General features: G+C 41.5%; 1 protein-coding gene across 45 annotated transcripts in view; it reads left to right on the top strand.

Moving 5' to 3' along the window:
• FGGY (FGGY carbohydrate kinase domain containing) overlaps positions 1–21358 on the top strand; it is a 459774-nt gene that overhangs the window by 221219 nt on the left and 217197 nt on the right. For all 45 annotated transcript variants that reach the window (XR_014808145.1, XR_014808144.1, XM_084964952.1 and 42 more), the window contains one exon: positions 4466–4594. Coding sequence is in view for 43 of the 45 variants with exons in the window: in XM_084964952.1 (XP_084821078.1) it covers positions 4466–4594 (129 nt within the window). In the remaining 2 variants the exon portion in view is untranslated. The remainder of the gene's footprint in view (positions 1–4465; positions 4595–21358) is intronic.

Here is a 21358-nt window from a genome sequence, read left to right as displayed (position 1 = left end):
CCCCAAAGCCTCTTTCATGATCCCTACCAATCCCAGCCATTACTCCCCACTTTATTAAGGCATCATTGACATGTAAAGCTATACATATTTAATGTATGCAATTCAGTGAGTTTGGGGATAAGTACACACCATGAATCCATCACCACCATTAAAGCAATAAACATATTCATCACCTCCCAAAGTTTCCTCCCTCCCCCTTATTTTATTTTTTTATTTTTAGGGCCTCAACTGCCACACGTGGAAGTGCCTAGGCCAGGAGTCCAATATAAGCTGCAGCCACTGGCCTATACCACAGCCACAGCAACATGGGATCAGAGCCACAGACCTACACCACGGCTCACAGCAATGCTGGATCCCCAACCCACTGAGCAGGACCAGAGATCAAACCCCAATCCTCATGGACACTAGTTGGGTTCTCAGTCCGCTGAGCCACAGTGGAAACTCCCCTGCCACTTTATTATAATTATCTTTGCGTGTGTGTATGTACTGTAAGAAAATTTAATATAATATATACACTCTAAGCAAAATTTAAGTATACAATACAGTATTGTTAGCACAGGAACTATGTTATATGTAAATCTCTACATCTTCTTTAAACTTGCAGAACTGAAACTTTCCACTCTTTGATTATCACCTCCCCATTTTACCTTTCCCTGGCAACTGCTTTTCTACTCTATGAGCTTGATGAGCTTGAATATTTTAACTTCCACATTTAAGTGAGGTCATGAAGTATTTGTTTTTCTGCATCTGGCTTATTTCGTTTAGCCTGATGTTCTCCAGATTCATCCATGTTGTCACAAAAGGCAGGGTTTCCTTTTTTTTTTAAGGCTGGATAATATTCCAGTGTGTGTGTGTGTGTGTGTGTGTGTGTGTGTGTGTGAGAGTGTGTGTGTGAGTGAATCGCGTTTTCTTGCAGTTTTTCTTGTTGTTGATTTCCAGTCGTATAGTGTTGTGGTTGTAAAACATGCTTGATGTGATTCCAATTTTCTTAGTTACCGAGGTTTGATTTGTGGCCCAGAATGTGATCAGTCTTAGAGAATGTTCCAAATGCACTTGAGAAGACTGTGTATTCTGCTGCTTTTGGATGAATTGTCCTATAAATATCTATTACGTCCATCTAATGCTTCATTCAGGGCCTGTGTTTCTTTATTGATTTTCTGTCTGGATGATCTGTCCATTGCTGTAAGTGGGGTGTTAAAGGCCCCCACTATTATTGTGTTATTGTCAATTTCTCCTTTTAAGGTTGTTAGCAGTTGCTTTATATATTGTGGTGATCCTGTGTTGGGTGCGTATATGTTTACAATTGTTAATTCTTGGATTGATCCTTTGATCATTATGTAATGTCCTTCCTCATCTCTTAAAATATTCTTTAAGATATATTTTGTCTAATATGAGTATTGCTACTCCAGCTTTCTTTTGATTCCCATTTGCGTGGAATATTTTCTTCTATCCTCTCACTTTCAATTTATATGTGTCCTTAGAAGTGAAGTGGGTCTCTTGAAGACAGCATATATATGGGTCCTGTTTTTGTATCCATTCAGCCAGTCTGTATCTTTTGGTTGGGGCATTTAGTCCATTTACATTTAAGGTAATTGTGGATATATGTATGTTCTTATGTTGCCATTTTATTAGCTGTTTTGGATTTGTTTTTATTGCTCTTTTCTCTTCCCTTCTTCTATTCTCTCCTCTTGTGGTTTGATGACTATGTTTAGTAATATATTTGAGTTGATTTTTCTTGTTTGTTTGTGTATCAATTGCATATTTTTGGTTTGCAGTTGCCCTGAAGTTTTGATATAGGAGTCTATATATGTATATGAGATTGTTTTAAGTTGTTGTTCTCTTAGTTGCAAGTGTATCCCCAGTATCCTGCATTTGTACCCTCCTCTTCTCATGGTTTCTGATTTTGGTGGCATAATCGTGTGTGGATGATTTCCTGTCTTTACTGAATACATGCCTTTACTAGTGAGCCTTGTCATTCGCGGTATTTTTATTTCTACTTGTGGCCTTTTCTTTTCTGCCTAGAGAAGTTCCTTTAGTATTTGTTGTAAAGCTGGTTTAGTGTTGCTGAATTCTCTCAGCTTTTGCTTATCTGTAAAGTTTTTGATTTCTCCTTCAAATCTGAATGAGAGCCTTGCTGGGTAAAGTGATCTTGGTTAGAGGTTTTTCCTTTCATCACATTAAGTATATTGTGTCACTCCCTTCTGGCCTGCAGATTTCCTACTGAAAAATCTGCCAATAACCTTATCGGGGTTCCCTTGTATGTTATTTGTTTCTTTTTCCTAGCTGCTTTCAATATTTTCTCTTTGTCTTTAATTTTGGTCAGTTTGATTAATATGTGTCTCATGTTGTTCCTCCTTGGGTTTATTTTATATGGTATTTGTTGTGCTTCCTGAATTTGGGAGAGTGGTTCCTTTCCCATATTAAGGAAGTTTTCAGCTATTATCTCTTTGAATATATTTTCCATCCCTTTCTTTCTCTCTTCTCCTTCTGGCATCCCCATAATAACAGATATTGGTGCATTTAACATTGTCCCAGAGTTCTCTGAGACTCTCTTCATTTCTTTTCAATTTTTTTTCTCTTTTCTGTTCTGCATTAGTGATTTCCACTAGTCTGTCCTCCACCTTGCTTATTTGTTCTTCTGACTCCTGTATTCTGCTGTTGGTTGTTTCTAATGAATTTTTTATTTCAGTTATTGTATTTTGCACCTCTGCTTGCTTAAGTTTTAAATCTTGTATTTCTTTGCTCAGTGTTTGCTGTAAATTATCAATCTTTGTCTCCAGTTTGTTTCCAGTTTCTTGCATCATCTTCAGCATCATCAGTCTATAATCTTTTTCCTTGAGGCTGATAATCTCCAGATCACTTAGGTGTTTTTCTGGGTTTTTTCCTTTCTCCCTTAAGGGAGTTATGGTTCTCTGCTTTTTCATTTTTATAGGTTTTTGGTATGGTGTCCCTTTTTTGCAGACAGTAGAGTTGTAGCCTCTCTAACTTCTGGTGTCCGTCCCCCTTGTGGCTGAAGTTGGTGTGGGAGCTTGCTGTAGGCTTCCTGAAGGGAGGGACTAGTGCCTGCCCACTGGTAGATGTGGCTGATTCCTATCCCTCTGGTGGGTGGGGCTTTGTCTCTGGGTGAGATTAGAGGTGGTTGTGTGCCTGGAAGGTCTTTAGGCAGCCTGTTTACTGATGGGTGTGTCTGTGATCCCACCTGGATTATTGTTTTGTTTGGCCTGGGGCTTCTCAGCACTGATGGGTGGGGCCAGATTTTCCCAAAATGGCCACCTCCAGAGAAACACACGCTGATGATTTTTCACAAGAGCTTTGCCTCTAATGTCCTTCCCCAACAACGAGCCATGGTCACCCCCTGTTTTCCCAGGAGATCCTCCAAGAACTGCAGTCATGTCCAATCCAAATTCCTATGGAGCCTCTGCTTTGCCCTGGGACCCAGTGTACATGAAAGCCTGTGTGCACCTTTCAAGAATGGGTTCTCCATCTCCCCCAGTCCCATGGAGCTCCTGCACACAAGCCCCACTAGCCTTCAATGCCAGATGCTCCAGGGGCTCTTTCTTCTAATCCAAGATCCCCAGGCATGGGGCCTTTACATGGGGCTCCAAACTCACACTCCTGCAGGTGAGTCTCTGTGATACAGTTACTTTCCAGTCTGTGGGCTTCCCATCCGGCAGGTATGGGGTTGCTTATATCATGTAATCACCTCTCCTACCTCTTGATGTGGCCACCTCTTTGTCTTCTGGAGTAGGATATCTTTTTGAAAGTTTCCAGTCCATTTGGTTGAAGGTTGTTCAGCATTTGGTTGTAATTTTGTTTTTTTGTTTTTTTTTTTTTGAGAGAAGTTGAGCTCTAGTCCTTCTATTCCACCATCTTAATCCTCAAATCTAGACTCTCTTTTCCAACTGAGAAAAATTGTTCAAAAATCCTTTATTGGAACAAAATAATTCTCTCCCTTATTTTCTAACAGGAGATAACTATGTAAGTCAATTTTCTCAACTTCCTTAGGAATATACATTAATCAAGGAGTTTTATGGATGGTAATGTGTGTTTGTGTGTATGGTGTGTGTTTGTGTGTGTGTGTGTGTGTGTACAGTATGCTGGTAGGGCTGCTCTGCTATGAGGCTCGTTTGGAACAGTTTGACCATTTTTAACCTAGTCTCCAAGAGGCCACTGTGTTTATGTCTTTTGGAATTTCCCATGAATGGAATAGTTCTCTGATTTGAAAGATGCCTTAAAGCTCTTGGCTTTGTAAAAGCACCCCAGAGCATGACCTGTGGGAGGAAGGACACACACCTAAGTCACCCAATGAGCACAGGGACTCTGTGGCTGCATGGTTTCCATCTTCATGACTTTGAGAAAAGGCAGAGGAGGGAGGAGGGGCAGAGAGGTTCTCTTAAGAAAATTATCTGTTTGCTTTTGTGTTTTTCACACTGACAGGTGTTTATTTTTTCTCATGTCTACCCAGGAAACAAAGTGCTGCCTCCTGGAGCTTCTCTTGGAAGTGGGCTCACACCAGAGGCTGCAAAGGACCTTGGCCTTCCTGCTGGAATTGCCGTGGCTGCCTCACTTATTGATGCCCATGCAGGAGGACTAGGTAATCTCTTACTCCATGCCCCCACCAATGCTGTGTTCAACAGAATACTCCTCAGAACTGGAAGACACTATTCTGTTGTTAAAGCAAAGATTGAGAGTTGATGATTCAAGATATAGTTAAAAAAAAAAAGAAAAGCCTTTTCTTACAGCTAGGCTTTTGGGTAGAATTACAGAACTTTTCATCAAATATAGAATTCATTTATATTTTTATTTTTCCATACAAAAAATAATAGAAAAATGATCTGAGTAAATATCTGGATAGTTCTTTGGTTTACTGAAAATTTGAGAAAGATACCGTAACTTCCAGCTAGCATGTATGATGATGGTGTAGTTACCTCTACTGTATTCTTCTATACATACTCCAAAAACCTTACAAGTCTATAATTTTTACTTTCATGGTATATTTGGCTTATATCCAGTTGCTTCAGTGCATTCTGTATTTTATCTTCTAAATAACTCTCCATCCTGGCATTCCTGTATTCATTTACTCATTCATCAAAGACCCATCAAACACTTAGTATGTCCCAGGCATGGTGCTAAGGGACAGTGAACTTAATTAATACAAAGCAAGGTCCCATTCCCATATGGAAGGCAGACCATGAGACAAAGTTTACAGGAAAGTGTAATGTCTCTGTCTCCTTCATCCTTATTGCATTTGGGGGGTGTGTTGGGGGGGGGCATTGTTCAGATTCTCAGTATTTCTCACTTCAACCATAGCCAAATCTTTTTTCCTACTCTTTCTGGCGGTGTTTCTATTTAAGTTAGGGTTCAAACTTCACGCAGTCAATTTAGTAGATCATGACCATTGTATTTTCAGAATAGGATGTACCAACCATAATAGAAAATATCAGAATTTGTCTTACATATTAAGGGTAAGCATTTTTTTTGTAATTTATGTTTCCATTTCCATTTTATTTATCTGTGTGTATGTATACAGTGCCATGACAAAAATAATTTTTTTTTTTTTTTTTTTTTGCTTTTTAGGGCTGCAACCAAGGCATATGGAGGTTCCCAGGCTAGGGGTCTAATCAGAGGTGCAGCTCCTGGCCTACGCCACAGCCACAGCACCTCCAGATCCAAGCCCTGTCTATGACCTATACCATAGCTCATGGCAACGCCGGATCCTTAACCTACTGAGTGAGGCCAGGAATCAAACCCTTATCCTCATGGATCCTAGTCAGGTTCGTTAACTGCTGAGCCACATGGGAACTCCAACAAAGAATTTCTTACTATCGGTCATAGTCAAAAAATCTTTGAAAGATATTTTGGTCTGTACTTCACAATATCTATCAAATGCTCACATGAGGCTGTACTCCCCGAACTCTGCATTTCACCTCCATGTCTTTGCACATGGATTTCACTGCCTAGAATGACTGGTCCTCCACTTTGCCCACTAACTTCTACTCTAAGTTGAAAATCTGTCTTAGATGGTTTCTCCTCTCTAAACCTTCCATGGGACACTTTGATTTGTTTTGAAATTCTCTAAGCTGTACTTCTTTCAGCACTTTTACCTACACCTCTAGAGGAAATGATTGTGTTATAATTGCTATTTTACCTGCTTATCTTTTCCATTAGACTCAATAAACTGTAAGCTCCTTGAAGGCAGGGCCATTGTATTATGCATCTTGTCTAACCTGCGCTGAGCCCTGTGTCTGATTGATCAACTTATTAAATGAATAAAGTCACATTAAGCCAAGAGTAGGATAAAATGGCCCTAACCTGTAGAGTAAAACTTAAGCAATTTCCTTATACAGCAGGTCATTAAGAGTATCTCGTTCTTCTACATCATCTCTGAACTTTCAGAGCAGGTTAGGTCTTATCCACTTGCAGACGTGTCTGTCTTAGTCATCTTTATGAGTTCAGAATCTAACACAGTTCCTAAGAAATAGTAACCAGCCTAGAGCACGTGTGGCTTGTTTAGTGGTAGACAATTTTGCTTATAGGCAAGGGCGTTACTCTCACTTTTCAGTGTAGGCAGTATGCGCTTTTGATTGGAATGTCATGATTTGGGTTTTTAAGAACAGGCACAGAGAGAACATGTGGTGTAGGCAAATGTGGAGTGTTCCTGTCTCCTGGTAATCCTGATGTTCCACATCCCGTCTGAGGCCCGGGAAGCTTCCTCCATCATGCTTTCTCAGTTATCCCTGGGGCAGCAGTCGAGGTCATCCACCCTCCCACCCCAGGTGACAGGCCCTTGGCTTGGACCTCCACATGCTGAGAGAAGGAGCACTACACCTGGGAGCTTTCAGAACTCTGGGTCCCTTGTCAGTTTCCCAGAGATCCCTAAGGGACAAACCAAAACATGCTTTGCTCTTCCACCCTGGGACTCGCCATGCCCTCTTGGAGGGGAGGCTGCGTTCTCTATGGCACCGGAAGACTTTCAGAGAGTGTAACTTAAACTACACTGAGAGGAACCCGGGCCATGAAATCACCTGAATTGGAGGATGTGCAGTGGCAGAAATTTTACCCTTAGAAGCTTTGGCTGCAATGTCTTATCCATTTTAAGATACATATACACTTACATTAGTGAGTGTCTCTTGTTTTCCAAAAGTAAGTTCTTCAAGTGGAAAGACAGAATAGGACCTTGGATTCTTTTGGTTTTTTCCATTGTTCAAGGGTCAACTGTACTTTAAAGTGGCAAAGAGAATAAATCTTAAAAGCGTTTAGCACAAAAAAAGAAATGTGCAGTGATGGCTGTTAACTAGACAATGTGATCATTTAACAATATATACAAATACTGCATCATCGTGTTGGACCCCTGATGCTAATGTAATTTTATATGTAAATGATCTCTCAATTACAAAAGGTAATTTAAAGAAGAAATTATACAGAAAGATCTAGGAGTTCCCGTCGTGGCGCAGTGGTTAACGAATCTGACTAAGAACCATGAGGTTGTGGGTTCGATCCCTGCCCTTGCTCAGTGGGTTAAGGATCCGGCGTTGCCGTGAGCTGTGGTGTAGGTTGCAGACGCGGCTCTGATCCCGCGTTGCTGTGGCTCTGGCGTAGGCTGGCAGCTACAGCTCCGATTAGACCCCTAGCCTGAGAACCTCCATATGCCACGGGAGCAGCCCAAGAAATGGCAAAAAAAAAAAAAAAAGACAAAAAAAAAAAAAAAAAGGATCTCATACAACCTTTGCCTAGTTTCCTAAATGGTAACTGCTCACATATATGTATTATGTCATACAGTATAGGACCCTGGATTCTTAAAGGGCTGAGCTTAGGGGCCAGAAGTGGCTGAGGAAAAGCCCAGGAAGGTGATTCTCAGCAACTGTGGGACGGGAAAGACCTACTTAGTAATTTTGTCCAAGTTTTATCCTTCTTATGCCTCCACCTCCCCCCTTCACCTTACAGGCAATTTAGGATTAGGATATCAGGAAAAGAGAGCAGCCCTGGGAGCAAGGCTTTTGCTTTCCCTCTTGTTTCCCACTCTGCCTATCTCCCTTTCAGGATGTAGAGGAAAATAGAGGCCTGAAAGTCTTGAAAGGGTCATCCACTTATCCGGCCATGTAGTTACTAAAGATACGTATTGAGTGCTCACACACCTGGTGGTAACTGGTCTAGGCACTGGAGATTATAGCAGTGAACAGCACAGCTAAAGCCTCATACCTTTTGGAGAGAAAATTCTCTCTTGGCCTGCATGTCTGAAACTTCATAGTATTGGTTGGATGGACTTTCCATTGTGGCTCAGTGGGTTAAGAACCCAGTATAGTATCTGTGAGGATGCAGGTTCAATCCCTGGCCTCACTCAGTGGATTAAGGATCTGGCACTGCCGTGTGGTGTGGTGTGGGTCGCAGATGCAGCTCGGATCCAGTGTTGCCATGACTAGGGTGTAGACTGGTAGCTGTGCCTCTGATTTGACCCCTGGTCCAGGAACTTCCATAGAGTATAGGTGTGGCTATAAAAAGAAAAACAAACAAACAAACAAAAACCAGTATTGGCTTAAGAGAACTAACGGCTGAGACAGGTCGTGATTTTATAATAAAGACCAAACGTGGAGTCCAAAGATCTGAATTTAAATTCTTACTCCCACTACCTGTGTACCTTGGACCGAATATCCTACCCTTTCACACTTGTGAATGTCCCCTTCTGCAGTACGAGATAGCAATACCCTCTTCAAAGACGGGGTATGAGAACTAATGATGCAAACAGGTAAAGCAGCTGATGTAGCATCTGACACATAGTAGATTCACAATAATGAAGTGTCTTTCTTTTTCTCACTCTGGAATCACAATGTACAGCACAAAGTAGAAGCTTTATAAGTGGAAGTTCTCTTATATATTATCCAAGAGAACTATCTAATGTTTGTACAGGCAGTTGAAAATCCCCAGGCTTTTGGACTTTATCTGCCTTCCTTGAATCTGCCCTAAATTTCCTTCCCTGGTGTTCTTTCCCAGAATGCAGGATTCATTATGTTAATTTTTAAATTTTTTTTAACTTTTTTGGTCACCTCATGGTGTATGGAGTTCCTGGGCCAAGGACTAGATCCGAGCTGCAATGTGACCTATACTGCAGCTGCAGCAATGCCAAAACCTTAACCCACTGTGCCCGGTGGGGATCCAGCCTGTGTCCCAGTGCTACACAAGATGCCACCGATCCCTTTGCACCGTGGCGGGAACTCCAGAGTTCACAACTTTAAGATTTCTGTAGACAGAGTTCCCATTGTGGCTCAGTGGGTTAAGAACCCCTGACAGTATTTGTGAGGATGCAGATTCAATCCCTGGCCTCACTCAGTGGGTTAAGGATCTGGCGTAGGTTGAAGACACAGCTTAGACCAGGTGTTGCTGTGGCTGTGGTGTCGGGCGGCAGCTGCAGCTCCAGTTTGACCCATAGCCTGAGAACTTCCATGTGCTACAGATGCAGCCATAAAAAGAAAGAAAAAAGATTTCTGTAGAGTTTGAGGTCACAGATAACCTCAAGATATGATTAGATGAACTCCATGCTGAGAGATCGCCAATAGTCAGGTTCAGAATCTGGCTTTGGAATCACATATCATTTGGGTCTCTCACAAACAAGTCCTGAATCCCTCTGAGTGTTGACTTGGCCAGACCCACCTTGGACCCCACATTCTGATTAGTAGGCAGGGTCAGCATTCTGCTTTGGAGAAAGACTCCTGCACTTTTGGTCTTCAGGGAAGCCTGGGCCAGGAGGATAAAGATCAAAGAAGCAAGTGTAACTCAAGTCAGGCTTTTCTCAGTTATGGAAAAAGGGGAGGAAGGACTTTGTGGGAATGAAAATCAAAGATAAAAGAACATTTTGTGGTAAAGGTGCTGGTTACTAAGTTCTCCAGCAGATAGCCAGAGGATAGGAGTAGCTTTCTTTGCTCTTTGTGGGGGTGGTTCTGGCCAGGGCTCCCACTGCTGATATTTTTCTAGCTTATAAAAATAGTATTAACTTTGTTCCAGGTCTGTGCTTGGCTCCAGTAGCCCAGCTTGTCCTGAAAGGCAATAACCTGATTTCTGTCTCAGGCCCTCTCCCCCCGTTGTTCTTCCCTTTTAGAACAACTGCTGATTCTCCATCACATCTTTTTTTTGGCTGCACTCCATGGCATATGGAAATTCCCGGGCCAGGGATTGAATCTGAGCCACAGCTGCGACCTACGCTGCAGCTGTGGAAACACCGGATCCTTTAACCCACCACACTGAGCTAGGAATCGAACCCACGCCTCCGCAGCAACCCAAGCCACTGTAGTGGAATTCTTAAACCACTGCGCCAGAGCAGGAACTCCTCTCCTGATGATATGTAGGACTCTACACATCCACCAGGTTTGTGTGTGCAACTTTTTCTCATTTACGAGTCTGTGTACTCTTTAAGAGTGAGCCCTGTGCGGTTTTATTCTTACACCCCAGTAATCACAGTGCTTTGCATGTGCAGGACCATTAACCCGAGCATATTTAGTGAATGAGTAAATGAATGGCGTGCCCTCTGCGAGGGATGGATATTCAACTGAGAACTGTCAGAATCTCTCATTACAGAGGCAGCTGCACAGACAAACATCCTTATACCGTAGGTGTGCCTGCTCAATTCTCCATGAAGCAAAAGAGTTGTTTTGAGCACTCTCTGACCCATTACAGGATGTCTGGAAACTTGTGGACTTTGCGCTCCCCTCATATTAGCAGGTGTTGGCCAAGAGCAAATCTTGTGCCTAGGTTTAGCATCCTCTGATTCCAGATACTGGGTTCTTGCCAGATGTTGAATTGGCTTAAATTACTCATCTGAGTTGCGGAATCAAACCAAATTGAGCATTTTGAATTTCTTCCTCCCCACCCCACCCCCCCACCTCTCTCCTCTTCCTTCCTTCCTTTCTTATAGCAGAAGAATTGGTTTAGCCCATCTTGCAAAAAGAGCTTCTGGCTTATGCCCTCTTCAAGCAAAACATAGTTTATTCCAGTGAGCAATGAAACTTGCCAACTTTTCATCAGACCATTGTGAGTGCTCTAGAAGCAACACTGACTTTAAGGCAACTTTAAACATACTATCATTCTGTTCTGTTTTTTAAATGAAACAGTGAGGCTCACAAAGACTACCTGATTTATCCAAAGTCATACAGTTAGTAAGTGGTCAGAGGTGATTTAAACTCACAGTATCTGATTCCAGAGCCCACACTTCTAATCACTGTGCCATATGAATGTCATATTCGTTCAACTGTGATCCAGCCTACTCTTGAATTTGACCCTTAAAATAGCATTTGAGAGAGTAACAGTATTTTAAAAAGACTGTCTTTCAATAAGTATTTTTTATGACCCTCTTTATTTGATCAGATATAAGGTAAATATCAGAGAAAACTGGACTTCTGCATGTTCTAGTAGAGAAAATAAACACTAAATAAACAATGTAATTACATTTCCCAAATATATGAAGTTTTGGAAAAATATGGGATGGGCCCAACATTGAGACTTGAATTATAAAAGAATTCCTCGAGAAAGTGATTCTGTAATATAGTTGCAACAATTCCTGCCTTATTATTGTTTCTTGGTAAGATAGAATTTATTTACTTGTTGTAACTTTCAAACTTCAGTTAGGCTTTACGCATAATAAAAAGAAAAACAATAATATCACTAATAAAAGAAGAACCCCCACTTTTATTGGTACCACTACTCTTATAACTATTTCTTATTTGCCTTCCATGTGCCAAGTACTCTGCCTGATGCTTCACGCACTTTATCCCTTGTCTCTCATGATGATCCTATAAAACAGAGGTGGTTTCCCATTCTATACATGAGGAAGTTGAAGGTAGAAAGAAAAACATTTCCACTATCACATAACCAGTGTTTGAACTTGAGTCTGACTCCAAAGCTCATGTTCTGAAAAGACTCTATACCAGTGGTTCTCATCCAGGGGTGATTTTTAACCCCTCCATCCCATCCCCAGGGGACATTTGGCCATGACTGGAGACATTTTTTGATTATCTTTTGGAAAAGGGGAACAGGCTTGGAATATGTTGGGCAGAAGCCAGGAATGCCACTGAATGTCCTGCAGTGCTCAGGGCGCAACAGAGAATTACCTAGCCTCAAATATCAGTAGTGCTGAGGATGGTAAGTCCTACTCTGTACCAGAACCCTTCTGTGACTTTATTTCCTTTCAGCAACTGAGTTTACTTCTGTAAAAACAAACAAACAAAAAACCCAGCATCCAGTAAGGGTCCTACTAATACTTGGTAAACAGCATCCAGGAAGTGTCCTACTAATACTTGGTCCAAATATACTTTGTGAAATTAACTCCTCATTAAAATACCTGTGAGATAAGAAAATCAAGTGGAGACCGCAGAGTAGGGAGTATGCGAATCTTCCTGCCCCTTCTGTCTTAACGCAGCATCTAACACCCGACCATTTAACACCCAACCATTTGTCCTCCTTTCAGCTCTTCACATACACTAGCCTCCTTGCCTTTGCTCCTGCAAAGTGCTGTTCCCCCTCCCTGCTCCCCACCCACACACTCCTACTCAAGTCAGCAGTCAGGTTAAGTTTTACTTCTGCGGTGGACTCTTCTCCAGACTTCACCACCGTTCTTAGAAACCAGGAATCACTCCCTCCTCTGTTTCTGCCACACTTTCACCTATCACAGGTTTCCCACTGAATTGTGTTCACTAGCCCCATCATTCAGCTTAGAACCCAGAGGGTCAGTCCTCTATGGATCTGAGAGTTAATTAAGGGCGTGTTTTGAAAGATCCAAAATAAGGATTGCTAAATCCAAATAGGGGAGTGTTTAAAAATATATAATTCCTAGGCCCTACCTCCCAAGGATCCTGAGTCTGAATGTCTGGGGCTAGGAAGCTGGTTATAGGATGGAAGGTGCCACTTGGTGCCCAGTGGAGATGTCCTGCAGGATGTGTTGGCACTGGGCACACAGGTCAGAAGTGGAAGTGATATGCAGTGCTCAAGTAGACCAACTGGGTGAGCTGTGCTGAGAAGGAGCCAGGCGCAGACTCGGACTAAGAGCTGGGGGCAGGGAGCGTATCCAACATGAAAGAGGAGGTGTCCAAAGATGCAGACGGTCTGTAAGAGAAGGAGGGGGATTAGAAGACAGATACAGTCTTGCCGAGGAATCTGGAAGGAGAAAAGTGGTGTCAGTGCCCAAGCCGATAGAGGCAAGGACGACTCCGGGAGTTCCTGGATGTGACTTAGAAGGGGAGGGAGTTTGTTAGTGTGATGTGAAGGTTACTGTTTTAGGTTGAGGTTTGGTTTAATGAGAAACACTGCTGCCTGATAGCAGAACAGCTGCGGGAGCCTTGATGAGGGGCAGAGCAGGGATGGGGGAAGGGCAGATTTGAGTATGACATTTCAATAAATAATGAAGTTGGAGTCTAGGTCTATGTCTTTCTGACTCCAGAGTCTATGCGCTTTCTCCTACTTGTCCTGCTAATATATTAATGTATGTCTACATACGTCTGTGCCTTTTCATACATTAGCCTGAAACTACGCAAACATATATCTATATCCAAAACGGAAGATAGAGCTTCTAGTTAACATTCTTCTGGGTAGGTGTGTTTTTAGATCCATTTTATGGATGAGAGAGTTGAGGCCCAGTGTGAAGAAGTGAATTTATTTAAAAAAAAAAAATACTTAAGGACAGCACCGGTGTCTGGGGTTCTCCCAGTCACGGGGAATAAGACGAGGCTTATTAGACCAGGCTGGCTGATTTTTGACTGCATGGTGGAGAGATCAGTAATCCTAAAGTGGATAACAATTTTGTTGATTACTTTTGTTGATTAATGTTGAATTGAATGTTGATGTTATTAAAGTCAGGTGTGGAGTGACTTGCCCTTTTCAAACCATCATCCTGGTATTTTTACCTCTATTAATGGTTGAGCAAATGGACACTACAGTAGGCAGAGGGATTTGCCCAAGCAGAGGGGATAAGGCAGGTTTGGATCCAAGGCTGATCTCTCTCTCCCCACGACTTCACATCTACTTCATGAAGACTTTGCATCCAATAGAGGAAAGTTCTTCCTCCTGAACAGAGCAGAATGTTTGGACTTAGTATAGGTTCCTATGCCCAGAGACCCTGATTTCAAGCAAATCTCTGACCAGCTCATCTGCTTCAGAACCTTATCTGGTATCCAGAGGGAATTCATAATCGGAAGTTTCCCCTTATTCTCTCATGGATTCGTATGTGACTGAAAAGATGAGCTTTTGTCTTCTTTTGCTGAACTTGGGAACAAAAACAAAAACACCAGGATAACCCAGCTCCTGGTTCTACTACTGCCAGCCACCTGTTAGGAGCACTTCAGCGCTCCAAGTTCAAAAGGTAGAAGACTGCTGGAAACGTGTTTTGTTTGGGGGCCCGATGTCAAGATTGCACTTGCGTCACTGGCTGCAAGAGTAGGCTTACCCCAAAGATCCACTGTTTTTCATGGCACAGAAACTCAACACATGGTGCTTCACATCCATATAATATCCCTGAGCACTAATGTTTACTTTGGGGCTTGTACATCAGCAGCTGTTGGTGGGAAAATGCACATCTCCAGTTATCGCTTCTTGGCGGCGGCCTCACATCTAAACTGCCGGCTGCTTCCTTATCATCTCTCCACGGGCCTGGTTAATTTCCTTGTTTTCAACTTTCTCTTAACTAAGCATTCATATGAGTCATCATAAAGGGCAAACAGAAAAAAGAATTTATTTCCCTACACTGGGAATCTTGAAGATTGCCTCCTACCATCTTGTGGCCAGGATAACTATCTAGAGAGACTAAAAATAAAAAATGTCTGGAATATAGAAAAATGGTACTGGTCACTAGTTATACCTGAGAGTAGCACCTCCTCCACCCCACCTTCCATAACGCTAATCTTTATCATGCTCTGTACTATGATTCTGATGTCAGAATCTGGCTTCTGAACACAAGGAAAATGAAAAGTCTTGAGGTAATACAACATAGGAGTTCAAATCCTGGTTTGAACACAAATCCTAGTTCCATCTGCTGTCTCTGTGACCTTGGGAAGTTGCTTGATACTTCATGCCTCAGTTTTTTTCCTCTCTGAAATGGGTATAGTACTTGCACGCACCTCATAGAGTTGTTTGAAGAATAAATGAGCGACTGTCTGTAAAGCACTTAGTGTCTGGCAGTGCCGTGTATATTTAGCTATGATTGATGGGATCTAAACGAATGTGTATTATGAATGATAGAAGTGTTCAAGGCGAAGTCATTCTTTTATTTTAAAAAATACGTGATATTTTCCTTTTATGTGCCAGGCATTGTTGTAGATGTTTGGACATAGTGGTGAATAGAGACAAGTTCCTGCTCCTATGAAGCTTCCTTCTTGTTGGGAGTGTCCATAACCTCCCATAGAAACATACTCATGAATATTTTTATATATACAGTATGCATGCATACAGAGTATGCATGCACATGTGTGCTTGTGTATCCACATATATGTTTATGTGCACATCTGTCTGTGCATGTGTATATGTGTGTGTTTGTGCATATGTGTGCACAGATGTGCCTCTATTGGCATGCTCAGCAATGTGCATGTACGGCTGAATGCTTGTGCATATGTGTTTGTGTACATGTATGTATACCAGTATACATATGTGTGTGTGTGTGCATATGTATATGCACATTTGGATATGTGTGTTTGTGCATGTGTGGGCATATGTGTACATGTGTGTATTTGTATATGCATCATTATGTGTTTATCAGGTACTGCTAAGTGTTATTAAGAACAGGTCTGTGTAAAGCAGTAGAGAGTGCCAGGAGTGAGAGAGTGCCAGTACAGAGAGTTCTGGAAAGTTTAATCCAGAGTGGTGACATTTGAGGAAACTGACCTCAATGAAGAGAGGGAACATTTTATGGTATAAGAAGCAAGGTAGCAGATAATTCAATTAGCAAATATGTGTTAGACCCATACTTGACCTCAGATGCCATGTAGGGCATGGGGGCTGCCAGGCTGAAGATGATCCAGTCTTTTCTCTGGAGGAGCTTAGCAGCTGGTGGAGAAGGCAGACCTGTCATCAGAAAAATCCCATTGTAACCTTCACACTGCCTTTCCCAGATGTGAGGGAAGTGTCACAAGAGCACACGGAATGGATCAACCAGCTCTGCCAGGACAAGTGAGGGAAGCATCACGTAGGAGGTGCAAATGGGACAAGCATTTCAGGAGGCGGGAATGGAAAGTGAAAAGAGTGTGGAAAAGCCTGACTCCATCATGGGTCTTTTCAGTATGGCAAACTCGTTGTGCAAGTATGAGGAAACAGTGAGAGAGGGCCAGGAAATCAGAGCTGTGTACCATGTGTGGATTCTGAACTCCCAGCTTTGCCACTTGTTAGGAGCAAGTTACTTAACTGCTGTCTCAGATTTCCCTTCTGTAAATGGGGATGACAACAGCGCCTTCTCTGGTGGTTGTACTGTACTGGCGCCATTTCCTGACCTGTGTGAGCAATCAACAAGTGTCAGCTCTTCCAGGTCAGAAGCTCAAATGTAAAAAGCCTTGAATTCTAAGTTGAGGAAATTGGATGCTGAAAATCAACCTATCATTCAAATAGCTTCCTTGGCACTGACTGTCGTGTGAAAACTGTCAAGTGTTCTACCTGAAGAATTTGCCTTTGGGCAAGCAGCTAGGATTTGTCATACCAATGGGTGATACTGCAAAGGAACAGATAAAGCAGTAAAAAAAAAAAAAAAAAAAAAACTCATTTTATCTTAGAACAAAAGTTCACTTCAATGGAATGGAGCAGATATTTGTTTTCCCAGGCCCTGGAAATTCAGACATAGCTCACTTGCTGCCAGGGCTTTGCACTCCACCTTTGTAATGTTTGTTACTCAAACTGCAGAAGCATAGCTAGATGGGAAAGTACATTTCTCCATCTCCGACTTCTGTATCTCAGCATAGTCTTTACTCATCCACCAGGCCTGAGGCTGGAGGATGCTGCTTTTCAGGGTCTCATACCCACTCTGATCTTGGCCACTGTCTTAGTGAGAGGATTTTTGTTTCTGCTCCTGTCTCTTCATCCCATTATCTCTTCTCTTTCTTCAAATCGAAGTAGAGAGTGTACAAAGTCTGCCCAGGCTCACTACAGTCTGAGCTGCTGAATATTCTTCCAGAGCCTTCTAGTATTTCTGTGCCCATCCCTCTGAATATTCCATCTTCATTTTATCGATGACAGTGTCAGATTTTCCCACTAAACTTTCTTCTGTTCCCATTTTGACTAGAACTAGAAAGTACTGTTTGCTAGAAACTGCAAATGGAAAATATAAAGAGAGACAACATGAGAAAATAGATTATTTACATTATTTCCAGTTATCCATAGTAGATTGAAATCATAATATAGATCATCTAAAAAATGAGTATTTTATTTTGAACATAGAATGACATAGGATTTTTTTATTAATTAAGTTTTTTTTTAGGATATAGTTGATTTACAGTGTTGAGTCAATTTCTGTTGTATAGCATAGTGACCCAGTCATTTTTTTTCTCATATTATCTTCTATCATGGTCTATCTCCTGATACTGGATATAGTTCCCTGTGCTATACAGTAGGACCTCATTGCTTATCCATGATCCATTCTAAATGTAATAGTTTGCATCTACTAACCCCAAACTCCCAGTCCATCCCACTCCCTCTCCCAACCCCTTGGCAACCACAAGTCTGTTCTCTATATCTGTGAGTCTTTTTTTTTGTAGATAGGTTCATTTGTGCCCATGTTTTAGATTCCACATATAAGTGATATCATATGGTATTTGTCTTTTTCTTTCTGACCTCACTTAGTATGAGAATCTCTAGTTGCAGTTGTTGCAGATACCATTATTTTTTATTGCTGAGTAGTATTCCATTGTATATATGTACCACATCTTCCTATCTGTTCATCTGTCAGTGTACATTTAGATTTGTTTCCATGTCTTGGCTATTGTGAATAATGCTACAGTGAACATGGGGGTATATGTATCTTTTTGAATGAAAGTTTTTTTTCAGATATATGCCCAGGAGAGGGATATAATTTTAGGTAGGAATGTAAATTGGTACAACCACTGTGGAAAACAGTATGGAGGTTCCTCAGAAAACTAAATATAGAACTACCATATGATGTGCATTTTTCTTTTGTTTGTTTTTATATCTATTTCTGTCCTTATTTACTTATTATAGTGGTTTTCAAATTTGAATATGCATAGTCAACCAAGGAGTTATTTAAAATGTGGGTTACTGGGTCCCCACAACCACCACTATGACAGGTTCTGATCAGTAGGTTTGACTGGGCCCTGAACATCTGCCTTGTATACAATCCCCACATGATCCTAATGAACTTCTCCAGTAGCATCTTCGAAGATGTAGGAGTGATGGTCAACACTCAAGTTCATCGCAGTTACCTGTATATAATCTAGAAAGAACAAAATTGTGTTCAAGGAAACTGGAAGAATGAATTTTAAAAATTTTATTTCAAAAGCAGAGCAGGGAGTTCCCGTCATGGCGCAGTGGTTAACGAATCTGACTAGGAACCATGAGGTTGCAGGTTCGGTCCCTGCCCTTGCTCAGTGGGTTGACGATCTGGCGTTGCCGTGAGCTGTGGTGTAGGTTGCAGACACAGCTTGGATCCTGTGTTGCTGTGGCTCTGGCGTGGGCCTGTGGCTGCAGCTCCGATTGGACCCCTAGCCTGGGAACCTCCATATGCCGTGGGAGCAGCCCAAGAAATAGCAAAAAGACAAAAAAAAAAAAAAAAAAAAAAAGAGCAATAAGGAGCTCTTCTGATGTGGTGCCCTTACCATGAACTGGGAACTACCTAAGTGTTTGCATAGATAACACTTGATATGAACAATAACTGTGGGTGCACATTCTTACCACCCCCATATAAAGGCCAGAATGATATTCATCTTGGCTCAGGTATGTGTGGTGGGGTGGGAGGAGAAACTTGAAGGTCTGTCTGACTCTAGGTCTCCTGGTTTTACCATTGTATAGCTTCACCCATGCCTGTGTTGACTGAGTTATCCATAGTTTTTTTTTAAATGTTCAAGAAACAGAAAACATGGAGAATCTTTGAATCCTATGCTCAGGTCTAGGGAAAGCTAAGGATTGTGTTAAGCTGTTGAGCTATACAGGTTCCTGGGCTGAATTTAGCATAGAGAGTTAAAAGTGTACCAGCCTTGTGACTCACCACTTTGAAAACTGAGGGGTCATTCTGCCACCAACATCAGTAATATGAGGAAAGACTCTATACACCTTTTATATTCAGGCCTCTCACCACTGAAAGTTGTAAAGAAAAACCCACACAGTTCAGTTCTGTGAAATATATTAAATAAGCCTGAATAATGTGTCTCTTATTCACACATTGTCTGCTTTACTGTGGTGTAACCTTATTGCCCAGCCTAATGCATGTGGCCTAATAATTCTTTCACTATGTGCATATCTCTGAATGCTAACAGATATACAATAATGTTTAAACATTTAAATAGATGGTTACATTACTGTCTCCCCCATTTAGACTGTGAGCTTCTTGTGGGCAATGACTCTGGTCATATTCATCTCTGTAACTTCAGACCACAGCCCTTAACTGAGTAAATATGTGCCTTAGTTAATGTTTTTGTCTATAAACAACATGCTAAGCACTATACTAGTTACTACCAGTTACTGAGGCAAAGTCAGCAATATAGAGAACTAGAGATATAGCATGAGGACTGAGTTCTATAGGAGGTTGAAAAAGGGAGAAGACTTTCAGTAGGAACAATAAGGCAAAGGAAAGACAAAGCTATACTTTGCATGACTTCAGCATAACAGGAATGTTCTGGATAGTCTACTTGTATAATCTTTACGTCAACTCCAGCAGCTTGCTCAAGGTCATACAGCTACTAATGAGAACCTCCAGAATGTCAGCTGCTATGGTTCTTCAGAGAAGTGGGAGGGGTAGCCTTTGAACTGGACCTACGATAACAGGGGCCTTCCCCACCGAAAGCAATGACATGTAGAGTAATCTGGATGGAGAGAATAGCATAAGTGATGGCCCTGAAATGGGGTTGGGAAATACTAAGAATTTCAGTTTGGCCAAAGCCTGTGATATCTGTAAGAAATCCCTGAAAGATGAGGCTATTAAGCTCAAGTCGATGGAGAGAGAATGGCTGTACTTGAGCACCAGGTTGCAAAGTCTGTGCTAGCCCTCTTCTCCTCAGATGTTGTCAAGCCACTGGAGGTAGATGTAAGCAAGAGTTCCCATTGTGGCTCTGTGGTTAAGAACCTGACACAGTGTCTGTGAGGATGAGGGTTCAATTCCCTGGCCTCACTCAGTGGATTAAGGATCTGGCAGTTGTTGCAATCTGCGGTGTAGGTAGCAGATACAGCTTGGATCAGGCCTTGCCATGGCTGTGGTGTAGGCTAGCAGCTGCAGCTCTGATTTGAACCCTGACCCAGGAATGCCATATGCTGTAGATGCAGCAGTAAAAAGCGGGGAGAAAAAGCAGAATTCTTTCCTTTGAAATACAGAATTTTTTTTCCAGTTATTCACCTTTTTTAAAGTTTTTTATTGAAATATGTTGATTTACAATGCTGTGTTAGTTTCAGTATAGTGAAGTGATTCAGCTACATATGTATATATAAATATACATATTCTTTTTTAACATTCTTCTCCATTATAGGTTATTACAAGGTATTGAGTAGAGTTCCCTGTGCTATACAGTAGCTCCTTGTTAGTTCTCTATTTTATTTATAATAGTGTGTATATGTTAATCCCAATCTCCTAATTTACCCCTCCCCCCTTTGATAACCGTAAGTTTGTCTTCTGTCTGTGAGTTTATTTCTGTTTTGTAAATAAGTTCATTTGCATCCTTTTTTTTCAGATTCCATACATAATTGATATCATAGAATATTTGTCTTTCTATTTGCCTTACTTTACTCAGTCTGATAATCTCTAAGTCTTTCCATGTTGCTGCAAATAGCATGATTTCATTCTTTTTTACAGCTGAGTAATATTTGAAAAGATACCTGCACCCCAGTGTTCGCAGTAGCACTATTTACAGCAGCCAAAATGTGCAAACAACCTAAATGTCCATCAACAGATGAATGGATAGAGAAGATGTGGGTGTGTGTGGGTGTGGGTATATATATATATCACAGTCTTTATTGAAATATAGTTTATATACACACGGTGGTATATTACTCAGCCTTAAAAAATGACATGCAGACTTTAGAAGGAGAGAGAGCAAAGGCAGAATGAAAAGTTGTATGCATGTACAGAATTTATCCAACAAAACTGAGTAACTGTGTGCACCAAAAAAAAAAAAAAAAAAAAAAAAATAGCCTAAGAATACCCACAACACCATTCTTGCAGCCTCATGGTTGAGGAAAAGCATGA

Source organism: Sus scrofa, chromosome 6 (genome assembly GCF_054392235.1).
Source record: "Sus scrofa isolate SSC_HxYL_T2T_F1_AM1 chromosome 6, Sscrofa_HxYL_maternal_Yorkshire_Landrace_v2.0, whole genome shotgun sequence".
NCBI classification, from domain to species: Eukaryota; Metazoa; Chordata; class Mammalia; order Artiodactyla; family Suidae; genus Sus; species Sus scrofa.
Note: the sequence above shows the minus strand (reverse complement) of the source record. Positions and strands in the feature narration are given on the sequence as shown.